This window comes from Drosophila sulfurigaster, chromosome 2R (assembly GCF_023558435.1).
Source record: "Drosophila sulfurigaster albostrigata strain 15112-1811.04 chromosome 2R, ASM2355843v2, whole genome shotgun sequence".
Classification (NCBI taxonomy): Eukaryota; Metazoa; Arthropoda; class Insecta; order Diptera; family Drosophilidae; genus Drosophila; species Drosophila sulfurigaster.
This window is the reverse complement of record NC_084882.1, coordinates 32,741,983-32,758,265: the sequence shown is the minus strand read 5'-3', so window position 1 is coordinate 32,758,265 and position 16,283 is coordinate 32,741,983. Positions and strand designations below refer to the sequence as shown.

At 41.4% G+C, this 16,283-nt stretch overlaps 6 protein-coding genes across 9 annotated transcripts; 3 read left to right on the top strand and 3 right to left on the bottom strand.

Moving 5' to 3' along the window:
- Position 1: 1 nt before the first annotated feature.
- On the top strand, positions 2-1,966 carry LOC133836233 (E3 ubiquitin-protein ligase Fancl). Of its 2 annotated transcripts, XM_062266601.1 has the most exons (3): positions 2-101; positions 714-1,654; positions 1,715-1,966. In XM_062266601.1, exons 2-3 carry the CDS (start codon positions 818-820, stop codon positions 1,751-1,753), a joined length of 876 nt encoding a protein of 291 aa, XP_062122585.1. In that variant the 5' UTR covers positions 2-101; positions 714-817; the 3' UTR covers positions 1,754-1,966. The 2 variants fall into 2 exon arrangements, with proteins under 2 accessions (XP_062122585.1, XP_062122584.1); XM_062266600.1 differs by lacking the exon at positions 2-101 and having other exon boundaries at positions 151-1,654.
- A 69-nt stretch (positions 1,967-2,035) lies between these two features.
- On the bottom strand, positions 2,036-5,049 carry LOC133836232 (protein cereblon). 3 transcript variants are annotated; one of them, XM_062266599.1, is made up of 6 exons: positions 4,763-5,046; positions 4,004-4,702; positions 3,300-3,945; positions 2,729-3,243; positions 2,433-2,663; positions 2,036-2,365 (listed from the first exon to the last, which is right to left on the bottom strand). In XM_062266599.1, the coding sequence occupies exons 1-6, from the start codon at positions 4,782-4,784 to the stop codon at positions 2,358-2,360; spliced, it is 2,121 nt and encodes a 706-aa protein (XP_062122583.1). In that variant the 5' UTR covers positions 4,785-5,046; the 3' UTR covers positions 2,036-2,357. The 3 variants fall into 3 exon arrangements, with proteins under 3 accessions (XP_062122583.1, XP_062122582.1, XP_062122581.1); XM_062266598.1 differs by having other exon boundaries at positions 2,036-2,663; positions 2,729-3,231; positions 4,763-5,049; XM_062266597.1 differs by having other exon boundaries at positions 2,036-2,663; positions 4,763-5,044.
- Positions 5,050-5,435: 386 nt separating this feature from the next.
- On the top strand, positions 5,436-6,888 carry LOC133837353 (uncharacterized). Its single transcript, XM_062268084.1, has 3 exons — positions 5,436-5,700; positions 6,229-6,325; positions 6,415-6,888. Exons 1-3 carry the CDS (start codon positions 5,593-5,595, stop codon positions 6,843-6,845), a joined length of 636 nt encoding a protein of 211 aa, XP_062124068.1. The 5' UTR covers positions 5,436-5,592; the 3' UTR covers positions 6,846-6,888.
- LOC133837352 (dimethyladenosine transferase 2, mitochondrial) lies at positions 6,865-8,647 on the bottom strand. Its single transcript, XM_062268083.1, has 4 exons — positions 8,007-8,647; positions 7,775-7,914; positions 7,396-7,712; positions 6,865-7,328 (listed from the first exon to the last, which is right to left on the bottom strand). The coding sequence occupies exons 1-4, from the start codon at positions 8,527-8,529 to the stop codon at positions 6,890-6,892; spliced, it is 1,419 nt and encodes a 472-aa protein (XP_062124067.1). The 5' UTR covers positions 8,530-8,647; the 3' UTR covers positions 6,865-6,889.
- A 332-nt stretch (positions 8,648-8,979) lies between these two features.
- LOC133835821 (protein NDUFAF4 homolog) lies at positions 8,980-13,088 on the top strand. The gene is made up of 5 exons (XM_062265932.1): positions 8,980-9,227; positions 9,291-9,382; positions 9,445-9,691; positions 9,750-11,703; positions 13,043-13,088. Exons 1-4 carry the CDS (start codon positions 9,083-9,085, stop codon positions 9,887-9,889), a joined length of 624 nt encoding a protein of 207 aa, XP_062121916.1. The 5' UTR covers positions 8,980-9,082; the 3' UTR covers positions 9,890-11,703; positions 13,043-13,088.
- On the bottom strand, positions 9,915-11,334 carry LOC133835819 (superkiller complex protein 8). Its single transcript, XM_062265930.1, is given in 6 exon segments — positions 9,915-10,235; positions 10,297-10,484; positions 10,549-10,787; positions 10,845-11,004; positions 11,006-11,146; positions 11,204-11,334. Coding segments are annotated over 6 exon segments (1,005 nt in total). The 5' UTR covers positions 11,207-11,334; the 3' UTR covers positions 9,915-9,961.
- Positions 13,089-16,283: the final 3,195 nt, after the last annotated feature.

Sequence of the window (16,283 nt, the reverse complement as noted above, 5' to 3'; positions counted from 1 at the left end):
AGCAACATTAAATAGCAAAACCATCCACAAAGTGATGACCAAGCTGTGAGGTTTATCAAACGCCTAAGCGGATGCCTATCGACGGCGGTTAAAATGTGCAGGTGTGACAAGAAGTTGGAAAAAACCAACAACAAAAAAGGAAAAAAAAAACAATACAAATGAAATACATTGTAGTCTGCAGGTGTACAAATTGTTGTGTCAGAGTCAGTAAATAACGTAAAATTTGACTGATAAGTGTTGAGGCAGTAACTTAAAGACGCAACACAATCACAATGCAAGGAGACAATTGTCGAGATTAGTTCTTGAAGTGTTCAATAAATAAAGCCGGCACAGCTGATCAGATTGTCGGCAACTATTTTTAAACACAATCTAATGAATCGTTAACCGGAAGCACTTAATTTGCATATTTTTAAATCAACTGTCGATATGACAAGCAAGCGGTGTCTATCGCTTAGCCGCCACATGATATCGATATGTTTAGCGCTATTGTCTGGTCATACTTTTGTATATTTGAGCACAGTTTTTGTTTACATTTAGCATATAAAACTGAATTCAAATGTTTTGTGAGAAAAACAACGATTTACGTGATTTGGTAGCCAAATATCCTGGCCTCCAAGTAAAGCACACCAAAAATAAAGCCTATGTTATTAGTGGAGTCGTTTTCATAAATGAAAAGTGGTTAAGATTGAAATTGTATTTACCGCATTTTCCAGAGCTGCGCGACTTTCAAGTGCATCTGCAGCAGCAACTGGAATACAAACTCTACAACCATGCCAATCTTAAGGTGCAGTCGGACTCCAGTCTGGAGGATTTGCTAATGCAGCTGGCCAAAATGCTGCCGGCGCCAACTGCAGTGGATCACGACCAAAGCAAGCAACAAAATATCTATGCTGAGATTCTGAACCTTCACAAACCTCAAGAGTATCGTCTGCAGTTGGATGATCGCTGCTCCCGAATTCGGTTCAGCAATTTTGCGGATTACGATGCGCATTATCTGGAGCTGGAGTTGCCGTCTTTGCGTCCTTTGGAGCACAGCCTGCCCGACTGTGTTTCCCTTGGCGAGATGCTGGCAACAAGTGCCCGCTCGCTAGGAGATGCCTTGGCTCTATATCTAAGGCTGCTGGATGAGCTACGTCCCTTCTACGACAGCTTGGCGGACATTGATGAACTGTGTGATGTGTTGGAGCCATCACCCATTACCACCAAACACAATAGTCGCGTCTTTCCGCTCAAGGATCGTGTCTATTTGAAGCTCACCATCGCTGATCCTTTTGGCAGCTTCGGTTCCATGGCGCTGCAGATTATTGGACCCACTGAGGAAGTGGCACAATTGCGACACGTGCTGAGCGATGGACTCGGCAGCTGGGACATGGAACTGGACATGCATAAGAATCTCTTGCGCATCTTTGATTTGTGCTACTTTCCCATGCGCGGTGATCTTGGCCAGGGGCAGGCGGCGAGTGAGGAGGAGCAGCATTGCAATATTTGCTATGTCTATCGCTTGGATACGGGCGAAGTGCCTCTTGTCTCCTGCGACAATTCGCGCTGCGTGCTCAAGTGCCATGCTGCCTGTTTAAAGGAATGGTTTGATACGTTGATCGATGGCAAAACATTTCTGGAGGTCTCATTTGGCCTCTGCCCGTTCTGCAAGGCGGTGAGTTTAGAAAACTTCATTAATAACTAGAATACATAACTAAACTTTATATATTTACAGAAATTATCCACCTCATTTGCTGCCTTGTTGAAAACTTGAAGTTCCTCAAAAACTAAATAGTATTGTCGGCAACAAAATTAAACCCATTAAAGAGAGTATCAATTTTAAATTATCTACCTCATGAAATCTCAAGATGAATCCTTGAAACGTCTAGAAAACCAAAAATTTTACGAAATAAAACAAATTAAATATGATTAAATTATAATATATAATGTTTATGACCCGAAAAATCCTGTTTTTATTATCCTTTATCACCTACCTTTAAAAACCTAACCAGTAACTTCACAACATCAAACCCTTTCTTACAAATAAAACCAATAGTTTTTCTTAATTATGGTTAAATTTTAATATAACTTGGTAAATCAATCTTAATGTTCGCATACACACACATTTTAGTCCATTCTCTATTCAACCAGTTCAAATTTCCATTCAGAAATAGAAAAACCCAAAAAAGGAAATTAGTATAATTATTTCTAGGAGAAAATTGTGAAACGAATTTGAAATGCTCTACGCTATTTTTGCTAGAGATTACGCAGCTCCAAAGATCCAACGGGTCGACGTCGTCGTGGACATCGACGACAACAGTAGCAGAATAAACAATTGAAGCCGCCTCCAATGCGTTTCACTAGTCGCCAGCCTCATTCTAATTCTCTAGAGACAAGGCGCATAAGATTACGGACTACAAAGGTGCTGCCATTGTTGGTTGGCGTTCGCTCACTGGTTCTTCCGATGCGGACACTGGAACCAGCCAGGCCAAAGAAGACCTTGGGCGCCAAATTTGGTTCGACTGCCTTGAATTCCCAACCCACATGCTGAGCACAGAACTTGCAGATGATAATATGCCACTGATAGCCAGGAAACCAGCTGAACTCGGTGGATGGTTCACCGCTATAGCCAATGGCATGCGAGATGACACGATACACCGTATTCGTCTCGTGAATATAGCCACCTAAAAGAATAGATTCGATTCCGATTAGTTGAAAGTTAGCGAGACAATAAATTTGTAGATATTACCTGAATTGCAGTATTGTGTTTGCACGCCATGCTTGGACATGGCAAACAGATCAGAACAAGAAGCCAAGCTGCTGTTGCAGTAGCGACAGTAGAAGAGCGATTCCTGCTTCAATGTGGTGCCAATGAGCTGCAGTCTTGTGTTTACCGAATTCGTAAGGAACGTCAAACGCATCATCTTCTCGGTCAGATGCAGATTGCGTACCAACCAAAATGATAATTGTATGGGACACCGGGGCATTGTGTCAATCTTGTGTATTTCTAGCTTCTTGCGTGCCTTCTCTATGATATCCTCAAACGAGTATTTCTGACACGCCTCCAGTGGCCAAGGCGTTGTCGTCAACTGATAGCGTTGGAACTTATCCTTCATTGAGGGTATATCACGAAAGCGATTCAACGAGCCCATGTCCAGGCATTTGAGCGGCTCGGGCAGGAAATACTCTGGCAAAATCTTGACCTTGCTGTAGCACTTCATGGTCGGATTGCGTGCGATATACTGCGGCGGTCTGAAAGGATTTCTGAGCAGCAAGTAAATGAAGCTTCCATCTAGAAATCTACAAATCAATTAACTCACCCTTGTATGTCGTCGCAATTGATAACAATGCGTTGCAGGGCACGAGATTTGTAGAATACCAGATGATTGCCACTCTCGCCCTTCTCATAGATCTGACATGTGACGCCATAAAGCTTGTGGGGATTATCATCGGGTGGCTGCATCAATGGGAAGCCTACGCCAAAAATGACGCCATCACGTCCCGTGTCATTAACTTCATCATCGATGATGCTGCCATTTATCATGAAGGGCAACACTTCACCGGGAAACAAGATATGCTGATGCATAAAGATGAGCATGCGATGTGTGCTTCCCACTTCCAAATAATCCACGCCAGGCACACGATTCAAATTGTTGCCAAAATACGAATGTTCTGCCGGCAAATTCGTGTCGAAGCGCACATCGTCGTTCATCTCGGTGTCCATTGGGGGTGTCTCCACTTCGGCTGTATCCTCGGCAACAGCATTGGCTTCATTCGTAACACGATTGCGTATGCGATCTTGGCTAAAGACCATGCTGCGCACACGCTGCAAAAAGTTCTCGCGTCGCAAAAAACTCGAGATTCCGCCATCCTGGGTACGTGCCTGGGACACAAGCATATCGACAGCAGAACGCACGCGGTTCGCTGGTATCATCCAGCGAGGCATGGCCTCTATATCGGAATCATCTGCAAACAGAAACAATTCCAGTAAAAGAAGTTGCACGATAAACAAATTAGAGCTTACCTTCGCTGCCTGGACTACCCAGAGACATGTCGCTGCTGATGCTATCACTGCTGGCGCTGTCCTCGGGCATTTCTGCGATGTGTGGCTCAACTTCCTGCTGTGGCTCCGCTTCCTGTGGCAGTTCCTCCACAGCGGGAGGCGGCGATGCACTTGCTTCTGCTTCATCAGCAGCTGCTACTGCTTCAACAGCAGCTGCTGGTGCTTCATCTGTAGTAGCAACTGGCTCATCTCTCAGTGTGTCGACGTCACGTATTAAATTTGTAAAATCGCTGACCTCAACGACCATGTCATCCACTGCCCTAAGCATATTAGTAAGTCGATCTGTGCTATTGTGATATACTCTATGTGCAGCATCAATTTGTGTTCTAGTATCCGAGGAAGATTCTGCCTGTGCCGACGGATGTGCCGCTGCAGCAGCGGTAGCAATTGCACGATTTGACGCCTCGTACGAGGCCGCGTCATGGCCCATTAGATAACTAAGTTCCTCGACCATATTTTCCACTCCTTCAAGCATATTCTCAAGTCGTGCTCGGCTATGTTCAGTTATCGCTTGTACTACAACATTCTCCGCCTCCGCCACGGAACTCGCCTCTGCCACTGCCACTGTCTCTGTCTCTACCACTTGCATGTCGTCGCTTGCAGCAGCAGCGACGGCAAGTGCAGCGTTTGACGCCTCGTTCGAGGTTGCCTCATCGATTTCTATGCGTGTTTTAAGCATATAAGACACTGTAAACTATTGCATAGTATTTTCACACTCACCTGCCGTCTCTTCGTCATCCATTTTACGCGATTATGGCTTTTATTTTTACAATTTACGACAAGAAATTATTACTCTTGAATTTTCGCTGCAGTTTTGCTGTGTTATTTTGATATGTACACAAAAGCACAGCTGAAGGTTTTGTGCCAGGGTTGCCAAATGACAGCGCTAAGTGACAGAAATAAAATATTTTACTAACGCAGTATACCTTGTTAAAAAAATACAAATTGTAATATATTGCCAACATGGCAATACATTAAAAATAATGATTATTATTAATGTATAATATAATCAGCTGCTGCGTAGTTTCGTTTATAGCAGGCTGGCAGCTCTAAAGCCGATTGAACATTCGTTACCAGTCACACTGACCTGCTTAACATGATCTTTAACAGCATTCTGTTAACATACGGATGTGTTTATGACAGTGCTGCCAGCAGCTGCTAGCTAGACATAATTTCAAAGTTGTTTACAAGAAGGTATGTTATGTTACGTTACGATGTTACATAGATTCAATGAAATTAACATGATTGTTAAGATAATTTTTTTAATTTAGCCACAGTCGTTTAATTGCATTTCCAAAACGCCGCATCTAGCAGTTAAAAAGCTAAGATGGCAGCACTGGTTGGTTGAGAGCTAAGATGCTGAGCTTGGAGTTGCTTCTCAGGGGAGCCGTGCTCAGTTTAAATTGATTCGCTGAGACGTTTGGTTATTAAACAGAAATATCAAAGTTGTTGATTTCAACGCGCAAAACAGAGCTATTAAAGCGCGCGTCACCGCAAAAAAAAAGACGACACTATATAATTTGCATTTAATCGGAAGCAAAAAAAAGAAAATGTTTGAGTTCCGTTTCTTAATGTTCGGGGTTTTCTTTGGTTTGGTGATTGCACAAATTGCCTATGTGGAGGATCAAGACATAGATAAGTCTAAAAGTAATCTGGAGGTAAGGCAACAAATAAATAAATAGAATCTCATGTATGAGACTGGCTCAGAGTTGATGATAACAACATCATTGAACTCAAGATACAGTGACGAACATAATTATTGACACATAGGAAGTATAATCGACTTTATGCTTGATTTGTTTATTAAAATATTTAATTAACAACTAATTTATATATACAGAAACAGAAATCCAAAAAAGGAGGAAAGATAGCTACACATAAAAAAGTTAAAAAACAAAATTGGTACTACAATTTTATGAAATAAATTATTAAATTAAAAACATGAGAATACCAATTGGCGGTTATTTCGCAATTTTTTGGTAGTATAGCTTTTAAAATGATAAAAATATAAAAGGAAATAATCTGCTAATTGATCATACTATGTGACAAAAATTAAAAAAAAAAATAGCAATCATGTTAGTAGTAAAAAATCCCACAAAGTTTAACTATTTGCTTCGTCACTGTACACACACACACACACACACATACACTTTCTCTCTCATTCTGACCACCTTGCCCGCAAGCAGGGTCGTAAGCCGCTTTACTCCCCCGCCCGCTGCTCCCGCTATCAACTGCTCTACCCGGGCGATCAGCAAAACGACTGGATATGCGATTGCGCGCCAGGTAAGCGAAGCGATGATCATGAACATGATGATGACATAATTGTGCATACACGATTTTAAACACAGTTAATTAATTCGTGTACTTTCCAGCTGCTTTGTATTATCCAGAAACCGATGCCTGTTATCCAGCTTATAGACAAGGCCCCTGTAAAGTAGGCGAGATTCTGGTGCTATACAAGGAGAAGGTGATACCCGAGTGTGTGAACAATCCTTGCCAGCAGGATGGACATTTCATGATACGTGACAAATGCTATGAATTTGGCAACAGCAATCACAGCAGCAATCCCTGTCCATTCAAGGAGTACACCTTTGTGCTGGGCGTCAACCCCAAGACCTTGATGGTGGACTGTGTGCAGCTGTCGATGCAGCTGGAGACACGTCTGGGCGTTGGCGATGAGGAGGCGGCGGAAGCCCCACCTTATTATCACATTGAGGTGGCTGAGAAATGTTTGCCAGGCAGTCGCCTTTACTCCCAAGGAGTTTGTAATGCTGCAGCTGCTGCGCCTTCGAAACAAGTTTAATAATTGCAAAGAAAACAAATAACAAAACTACTTATGTATCGTATTTAAACAGTTGTTGACTTTTTGCTTTTTTTGCGACTCTTGGCGGGCTTTGGTGTCGCTTCTTCGGCCACAACTTCGAGCAGTTCCTCGGCCTGCTCACTGCTTATATCATCCTCTTCAGGCAGATTGACGCCATCATCCAAGCCGGGTTCATCAGTCACCGCTTCCAGCTTGAGCATCGTATTCTCCAGCGAGGCCAAGAATGAACTTTCACTGTACTCGGGCCACTGTCGAAACTGTGTGAAGAGTGTGAGCATTTGGCTGGGCGAGAGATCGCCAAACTGCGTGTAAATGTTAATGTTGGGAAAGTAATCGCTGGTACTCATTGTGGTGCTGGGCATGGAGTAAGGAGGCAAGTTCTCATCATCATAAAGGGGCTCAACAGGCGTCGAAGCGCTTTGATTGATTATCAATCGGGGTCCACAGCCAGGCACCCATTTTCTGAAAGGGATTTCGATTTAATTAGAGCAACAAGTAGTATGATTAACTTATCGTTATCGTGACTCACTCTAAATTGGGTATAATCCGATTGCGACGACTCACTAAGTTCTGCTTGATGAAGAACCACAAGGCAGGCAAATCCTGTACTGCACAAAGCTCATGCAGATTGCGTCGAGGTTGAAACTTCACCAGATACAAATACTCCGGATTGATGGACTTGACCTTGCGCAATTTGCTGCTTTTGGACGGCGTGTGTTTGGCTTGCTGGGGTAGAAAATGTTCACGAGGCACTTTGGCAATATAACGATGCTCGAATAGTATTTGAAATAGCACCGAGGTGGAGCGATAGATCAGATAACCTATGTCATTGGAGCATGTCAAGTGCTGTAAACGAGAGAGAGAGCGAGATTGAGATAAGGCATATATTGTTGATCAGTAATACGCACTATATAAATTGGTGGCGGCACTGCGAGAATCATTTCACAGCGTCCCAAGTTATACAGACTCGTCTGGAAGATCAATGAGTTGATCAGGTGCATGAAGAACGGATAGGAACCAACGGCACCTAAAACGAGGGCATTAATATCTGCAAAAGGAATGGAGGAAATAAATTAGTAAACAGTTTACATGAATATTTGTAATATCAATCTATAATATCGAACCCTTTCCTCTCAGTACCTTCAGTGAATCCTTTCTGTGGCATCTCGTACAGCAAATCCGCCACTCTCATGCCACTGTCCATTTTGTCCATAAAAGCCAACTTCCAGAGGCTGACAAAATCGCCTTGCCGCACTTTGACACGATCCGGATACAGAGCATGCAACTCCTGCAGCCGTGGCATAAAGTGCTCTGTGGATTCCAGCAAAACAATTTTGCGAAACTGCGCCTCGCGATCCAGCAAATGGCGCGTCAAGTGGCACGGCCCAGGATTGAGTTCTACCACAGTATCGCATGTTGACTGGGCTAGATGTGGCTCCAGGTAACTATTGATTTGTTGGGCTGCTTGTGCATCCGCTACATACATTTGTGCGGCGCTCTTTTGCTTCTTGGCCAGCAGTTTCTCTGGGAATTCGGTGCTATAGCGACTCATGCGTTCCGCTTGTTCGGCACGCTGCGCCTTGGTGCTTTGATAGCATGCTGCAGTCATACTTGGCAGGTTTCTGGCGCCGCACAGCCGTAGGCTAAAGCGCAGTGGTATCATTTTTAATTAATACTTTGTAATTCTTCGTTTAATTGTTGGCTAACATCTGCAACGGTTTGTTTATATTTACAGCACTCGCATTTAAAGGCGCACCTGCCAACACTAATGCTGAATCTGTAATTTTGCAGCACTGTTTTACGGTTATGTTTACAAATTGCACAGCTGTTGCAATTCTAACAGGGAAAACAAAAAGGTCTTTTTTTTAATAAGTAAAAATACTATAATAATTTCATAAAGGCCAAAGCTAATAGCTGCGTTTCCCAATTTTTTCAATTTGAAAGTATTTAAATAAATAACCAATTTCTTATTCATTTTGCTTAAATCGGTAACAGCTGCTAGGCTTTGTTTATGTTTACACTGTTGAGTGCAAAGCTTACAGCGTTCACATTCTTATGCACGCTTTCCAACACAGTTTTTGTTGCCGCTTTGCAGCACTGCTTTGTTGGTTATGTTTACAAATTGCAGTCGCTTCTCAGCTGCTTCAATTTTAACACCCAAGAGATAAACACACTTTTATTGTAGAAATTATTAATTAAAAATAAAGAACTTGGCCATGGGCAAAGTTATGTCGATGGTGGCACGCAAAGCCAATCGCTTCAATGTGGAGAATCGTGCGCATCGTGTGCTGGAACGTGAAAAACCAATGCCGGCGCCCAAATACGAATCCAATCTGCGGGACATGGAGCGAACTCTCGAATGTGAGATTGTTTCTGTTTTTCAAATAATTATTTGCTAAGTTTATCAATTTTTGACTATCCCAGTGGATCCCAAGTTTGTGGACAAGCTAAACATAAAGGACGATGGCTTGAACACACGACTAAAAGATGTTTATGTAACATCAGAGGATCAATTTGTGGGTTAAACACTATACCACAATACCAATAAGGATATTAATGTTGTTTTACCAATCTACAGATTGAGCGTGTTATCAAACGACAAGCGGCAACAGCAGCCAGCGAAGACAAGCAGGAACGACCGCTGCCTTTGGAGCGCACAACTCCGGATGACTTTGAATACGGTTATTTGGAGCCGGAACGTGTGGCTCACGGACGTTGCACACTGCGACAGGCGCTGCAGTTCATTAACGATCACCAGCTGGATCCCGAAACGTATACGGCCAGTAAAATTGCAAACGATTACAAATTAAAGCAGGATCATCTTGGTAATAATACTTAAATATAATGATGACAGTTAAAAATACAATATATTTTTGCTTACAGAGAATATATTGTACTATTTTAAGACCTTCAGCGTCTATATACCGGATCAGAAGTACAAGGATACGTTGCTAACGCGCGCCAAGCAGGAACTGCTGGAGAGGAAAACAAGTCCAGAGGATGCCGAGAGTAGCAAACCATAATTAGGATAGCAAAAAGATATAATAATTGTTGTTAATGTTAAACCTATGATTTATTGTACAACTTGCAATGGATCACACAATGGCATTGGGTGGGCAATAGTAAATATTCAGCGACTTGTCTTCCGAGACAGAAATCACTTTATCATTGCCTGGACTATATTTAACGCCCCACACTTGATCCGTGTGTTCATTGAAGGTATTCAAGCATTTTCGTTCCGCTGTATCCCAAACTTTGACGGTGCGATCGCTGGAGGAGCTGGCAAAGTGTTTGCCATCCTCGGAAAAGGACACACAAAGCACCCAGGAGGCATGGCCAGACAGCGTGCCCACCACATCGGAATGTGCACTGTTAAAAAGCATGATATGAATACAAGAAGATAACGAAGTTGCTCTAAAGCTAAGCTTACACGTCGTAAAGCTTCATGTGCCCGTCGTCCGAACCCGTGAGCAACATTTGTGAGTTGGGCGAAAAGCAGAGACTTCTAACAGGCATCGCATGACCTTCAAGAGTTTGTGCTACTTTGCCAGCAACCACATCAAAGATGGTAATGATCCCATCAATAGCGCCATTCGCAATATACTTGCCATCAGGACTCTGTAAAGGATTTCAAAAAGAATTTAAAACGTTTTTAGGCAATCTTCTGCTTTGCTTTACTCACGTATGCTATACTCAACGTATATTTGCCATTCTGGGCGTCCAGCACCTGCTCTGCTTTGCCCGTTTCCACGCTGTACATGGAGATCTTGCCATCGTTGAGGCCTGAGATCACATACTTGTTGCAAGGCGAGAAGCCCACAGTCCACAAATCCACAGGACCAAACGTCAGCTTGTGTTTTTTTTCGCCCGTTTTGGCATCCCACAGAAACATGCTCGAGTCCAGCGAGCTGCTGGCAATTGCTGCGAGAGAATAAATTACATATATTTATGGCTGCTTTTTATCTTGGACAAACTTACTTTGACCATCGGAGCTGACTGCCACGGAGACAACACCTAGAGCATGGCCCTTCAATTGATGACGCAGTTTGAGTGTGTTATCCTCACGTAAATCCCACACCTTAACCAGATCATCTAGTCCGCCGCTGACAATGAAATCCGTGGGTTTTGGCTCCTTTTTTGTCGAAATCAAAGGGATTTTCCTCAGCCGGCTCATCAATGTTTTCATCGTCGGCATTTGTTGCCGGCTCCGGGTCGCGTCCCCAGGCGCATGCCCACAGTGCGTTGTCGTGTGCGTTTTCCTCTTTGTGCAGCAATGAGAACTGCAAAAGTATAAACAATTTACACTAAGGACTATAGTTTTATGAAATACTATTTACCATTTTTAAAAGTAAAATTCAATTAACTTTTTGCAAACAAACAATACACGCTGGTTCCGCGCTGGCAAATAAATTGAGTTTGGAGCTAGCTGGAGTATATGGAACTAGTTCGTTTTGGCTTAACAACAATCCCATATGTTTTAACATAATGTTATTTAACATGACTTCTCCAATTACAGAATAACAGCGCTACAATTTGAGTAGCACTATAAATTTTAAGCAGAATTTTGGCATTAGATTAGAGTAATGTTCCGTGTTATTTAAAGCAACAGTTAAGTTTAGCATTTTGTTTTTCATTTATGATTGCAGCTAGCTTTGTTTGCAAATAAAATTTGCAAGTTTATGTGCTTGGTATTTTTTCTAACGTGCTTTGCGCATTTTCGAGTTCGCGTTTCGTGGTCACACTGCCGCCAACACTAGTGCAGTCGAAAAAAAACCATTGAGCACGGTAGACGCGACGATTTGAAAAACGACAGTGTGTTTTTAGAACCAAAACAAGTGTAAGTGAAGCAAAGCTGAAGTGCGCTCTTATATGTAACGGGATCTAAATCAAAATGCACATGCACAGTTATATAATTACAAAAAATTTGAATGCTGAAAGCTAAAAGCAGCGCGCTGCTGTTGCTGTTGTCTCTGCCCAATATACATATGTGTATTTATGTGTATGTGTGTTAGTGTGTGTGTGAAACGAAATACGCTGCTGCTGCTGCGTCGCGACTGCCGCCGTTGACCAACAACCAACCAAAACCCAACCAACCAACAAACCAAGAAAAGAACCCAGCAAATGAAAAAAGAAAACGAATCGAAAAAAAAGACCAACGCGTGCTGTTTGCTATGCTGCTGCCGCCCGCAAAGCAGACAGAGGAGAATTTGTCGCCGCCGTGAAATAAGAAGCTCTCCTCGCTGAATGCGGCGGCTGCATAAAGAATTATAAATATTTTACTATACATATCCGCGTGTCTGGAATTCAAAATAATACAATCGCTTCTCTCTCTTTCGTTCTCTGCTCACTGCGTGTGTGTGTGTGGGTGTGTGTTCCTTTGTGTGCGTGTGTTTTGCAGCAACATTTTTTTTTTGTTTTATCTTTTCATATCTTTCGTCAAAAGGCGCAAAGCAGATGATTCATTTTGAGCACTGCCGCTCAGCTGTCGGCGTCTGCTGCTTTTTTTTTTGCACGCGCATCCTGCTCACACACACACACACACAGATTTGCACGCATTCGCACACACACGCACAATCTATTCGCCTATTTGTTAAATTAACCGAAAAACGACGTCGACGTTGTAGTCGTTTCGCCCCCTTTCTCGCCCCCCATTTTCGCCCCGTCTTCTTCACAGCCGGCTGTGCGCAGCAAGCAACAAAAATACCAAAAACGCCGCCGCCCCAAAACTAAAGCGCCTGCTTTCCATTTCCATGTGTATGTGTGTGTGATGTATGCAAGTGTGTGAGTATGAACTTGTGTGTGTGTGTGTGTCGGATTCGTTGTCTGTTGCCTGTCACTTCTGTCTGCTCTCCGTTTATTCACAACGCTGTGTCTGCTCTTTATGTTTGTTTTATTGATTTCCATTCGCCAAACTTCCCCCCTGCATCTCGCTCCCCTTCTATAATAACTATTTGCTCCTCGTTCGTTGTAAACAAAAACTGCAACCGGTTTCCACTTTTTTTTCTTCTTTTCTGCGCAAACATTTCTTTCGTATTTATTTATCCGACGTCGTCGTCGTCTTTGTTGTTGTTTCTGCGGTTGTTATTATTATTGTTAATTTGTTGCTGTTGCTTAACGCGTATCATTCTCTGTCTTTCTCTCTCCCACTGTCTTCCCCCAACAACAACAAAAAACAGCAATTTCAATAGTTCAACAGTTGTAAAATTCAAGTTTTATTTAAAGGTGAGTTATCAACAAATTATACCTACGTATTAAATTAATACCTTTACACACTCTATTATTATTAATTTTTTTTTGTCGTTTTTTGTTGTGGCCTGAAATTTATTCTTATGAATGTTCTTTTATAGTTCTAGTTTTATTTTTTAAATGAGGAGACTGAGAAAACTAATTTAGTAGCTATATCATACATACATATATAAGAGCACTTAGGGGAGCTTTCATAATATTATCTGATCAAAGTTTACTATAGGGAAATAATACTTTAGTTAAAAAGTTTAGGATATGAATTTAGTTTTTATGAAATTTAAAATATAAAAAGTTAAGTTTAAGGAGTTGTTTTTTTTTTGTAAAATTCAAAAAATGTTGATTTTAGGTAGAAAAAGTCTGATATGAAGAACTCAGAAGTTATTCAATGACTAAACCAAACCTTTCTGATTGGCACATTTCCACTTCTTGCATAATGTTACCATTTTGACAGTTATCCATCACAATTGCGTTTGCATTTTAGTTGAACGCACTTTTAGCCTTCATAAAGTGCATAGAAATAAATGTGAAATGGCATTTTCACATCGTATCTGAACATCTGTAGCATAGAGAGAACATAGTAAGCGTTGCCTTATTGGACACATGAATGTTTGCTTCTCTGCTCCCACTGAGGCGAGGTGTACAAGAAAGAAACTAGACCATAAACATAAATGTCATTCACGGGCTGCGCCATTAGCGTAAAAAACAGCAGCAGAAGAGCCGCTGAAAGAGTGCGACGACTGCGAGAATCCAGGGCAAAAAATGAAAAAGAAAAAACAAACCAAAAAACGAAATAGAAATATGTGTATAATCGTATGTAACTCAAGGAAAAAAAACTTAGCGATAATAACTGAAGGAAAACCCTGAGTCCAATGACTAAACTGCAGTCAAACCATTCTATGATTTATGCAGAGCTGTCGGAAGTGTGAAGAGAATTGTCTTCCATTTTTTGGCAAAGACAATGAAAGAAAAACTGGAGCAATTTTGTAGTGAGGAAGCATGACATCATGAGGTCAACTCAGATGCGGAGATACTTTTGTATCTCGATAGTTTTTCAATGCAGCAGTCAAGGATGCGTTTAAAGCACTTGAGACTTGGCGAAGAGAGTTCAATATGTGGCACTTGAGATCAGAAGACGCAGATAGATTATCAACAAATAAAAAAGAGTCTAGTATATGAACTTGTAGTTAATTGCCCGAGGCGTTTTTCTTCGGTTGATGAACTTGCAGCACCAGGCAGAAGAAGAGAGTGGCAACTATGTATATACATATCTATATATAAAAAATATAAGAGAAGCAAGACAAGCAACTGCATTATGCATGCTGCTGCACAGTTCAGGACAACACAACTCATCGTCACGTCTGATAACAATAACTAAGTAAAAAACGTAGCTATGGTAAAAAAAAACGAAGTGAAAGAAAAAAAAGTGTACTTCAGAGTCGCACATCGTATCTCACGCTTCGTTTTATTTGCATTTAAACGTCGCCGCGGTCGTTGCTTGAACTCTGCAACATTAGTTGGCGATGTTGTTGTTGCAGTTGTAGTTGCTGTTGCTGTTGTTGTGGCTGCTGACAGACAACATCAGACAACGTGGCAAAAGTAGCTTTCCTAGCACTTGCCACACTTGCTACTTGCCACTTGCCACACTCAAGGCGAAAGGCGAGGACACAAACAGCTCAACACCCAACGCGTCAAGCGTTTTCCCATTTAATTTGCTTCATCTTTAACAGAATTTCGTTTTGTTTTGCCGTTGATAAGATAATTGAAAGCTTATTAAATTTTGGCATAATTGTAATTAACGATTTTGTTGTATGCTGGTTTCCTTTTCATGAAAAGCTATTAATGGTCTCTTGGCTAATTGGTCAGCACACGAGTTGCTAAACACGTTTGTTGATTAGGCCGAAAACTAGCAGAGAGTAGGTCATAAATACGCACAGCAGTCTAGCTAATTGCGATCTATAATTACCACTGGGGTGTTTAGCATTGGGGTGTTTAGCATTATGCAAATAAAGTTCTTTTCAAAATTTAGTTCAACTGCATTTTCAGAATGTCCTGCAATAAATTTCTGTATAGCTCTTCAAACAGAAATTTATTCCATGTTCTGCAAAGTTTTTGTTTTCTAAATCTATAATTACCACTGGGGTGTTTGGCATTGGGCTATGCAAATAAAGTTATCTTTCATGTTCAGTTGAAATAAATTTAAAGAATGTTCTGCAATGAATTTCTGGGTAATGAGCTAAGTTTCAATCTAAATTTAGCACTGGGGTGCATTTGGCATTATGAAAATAAAGTTCTTTTCAAAATTTAGTTCAACTACATTTTCGGTACTTATAATTACCATTGAGATATAGATAAACAAAAGTTAAGTTATTTAGTATATATAGTTGAAATAAATTTAAAGAATGTCCTGCCGTAAATTTCTATGTTTCGATCTAAATTTCCCACTGGGGTGTTCAGCATTGGGATGTCTAACAAACACTGTTAAACTTTAAAATGTCCTGTAATAAATTTCTTGATAAAGGAAACACTTGACAATTGAGTGGCTTCATATGAAATAAAGCGTTTGTTTGCTGCTGCTGCTGAAACTTGATCGGTTGGAGAACTGAAAAGAGAGCTCTAAAGTGTGAGCATGTTTGTGTAATTAAATATCAAAGTTCTCTATTAACAATAAAAAGCCAAACAAATTGGATAAGCACGAAGGCCAACTTACTGGCGCGTCATCGATGACTTGTCTAAAGTTTCCTTTCTTTTCTTTACATTTTCTCTACTTCTATTTCTATTTCTATTTTTTTTACACTTTTGCTATGAAAAGAAACCGCAAAAAATTGCTTATCGTTGGCAGTTTGCTGCTCATTACATCGAGTTCAGTTTTCGAAGGCCTTTTTCGCTGCCTAAATTCGATTTCTTTTCCCAATGCCTTTCACGTGACGCTGTTGGTGTGTGTGTCTGTGTATGCCTTTTCATTAATTATTAATCGCATTTTTATCGCCATAACATTGGACAAGTGAAGGCGTCAATTGACTGCTTGGCTCGTCGTCGTCAATGATCAACGGCAGCAAACACTTTCACACAGCAAACACTTTATCAAATGGCTTACATCAGCAAAATGGCCATTTTCCATGTCATATTTTTAGCCGCTTTTGAAGTCTGCAGCAGCGTGGACAGCCTGCCAGC

Bases quoted from the DNA above. Each gene is read 5' to 3' on its own strand.
- LOC133836233 (XM_062266600.1), top strand. From the start codon at position 557: ATGTTTTGTGAGAAAAACAACGATTTACGTGATTTGGTAGCCAAATAT. The intron at 1,655-1,714 runs GTGAGTTTAGAA...ATATATTTACAG, and splicing joins TCTGCCCGTTCTGCAAGGCG to AAATTATCCACCTCATTTGC.
- LOC133836232 (XM_062266597.1), bottom strand. From the start codon at position 4,784: ATGGATGACGAAGAGACGGCAG. The intron at 4,703-4,762 runs GTGAGTGTGAAA...AAACACGCATAG, and splicing joins GGATGACGAAGAGACGGCAG to AAATCGATGAGGCAACCTCG. The intron at 2,664-2,728 runs GTAATATCTACA...CTATTCTTTTAG, and splicing joins AACACAATACTGCAATTCAG to GTGGCTATATTCACGAGACG.
- LOC133837353 (XM_062268084.1), top strand. From the start codon at position 5,593: ATGTTTGAGTTCCGTTTCTTAATGTTCGGGGTTTTCTTTGGTTTGGTG. The intron at 5,701-6,228 runs GTAAGGCAACAA...GCCCGCAAGCAG, and splicing joins AGTCTAAAAGTAATCTGGAG to GGTCGTAAGCCGCTTTACTC. The intron at 6,326-6,414 runs GTAAGCGAAGCG...TGTACTTTCCAG, and splicing joins GATATGCGATTGCGCGCCAG to CTGCTTTGTATTATCCAGAA.
- LOC133837352 (XM_062268083.1), bottom strand. From the start codon at position 8,529: ATGATACCACTGCGCTTTAGCCTACGGCTGTGCGGCGCCAGAAACCTG. The intron at 7,915-8,006 runs GTACTGAGAGGA...TTCCTTTTGCAG, and splicing joins ACAGAAAGGATTCACTGAAG to ATATTAATGCCCTCGTTTTA. The intron at 7,713-7,774 runs GTGCGTATTACT...TCTCGTTTACAG, and splicing joins TGCCGCCACCAATTTATATA to CACTTGACATGCTCCAATGA.
- LOC133835821 (XM_062265932.1), top strand. From the start codon at position 9,083: ATGGGCAAAGTTATGTCGATGGTGGCACGCAAAGCCAATCGCTTCAAT. The intron at 9,228-9,290 runs GTGAGATTGTTT...TGACTATCCCAG, and splicing joins CATGGAGCGAACTCTCGAAT to TGGATCCCAAGTTTGTGGAC. The intron at 9,383-9,444 runs GTGGGTTAAACA...ACCAATCTACAG, and splicing joins TAACATCAGAGGATCAATTT to ATTGAGCGTGTTATCAAACG.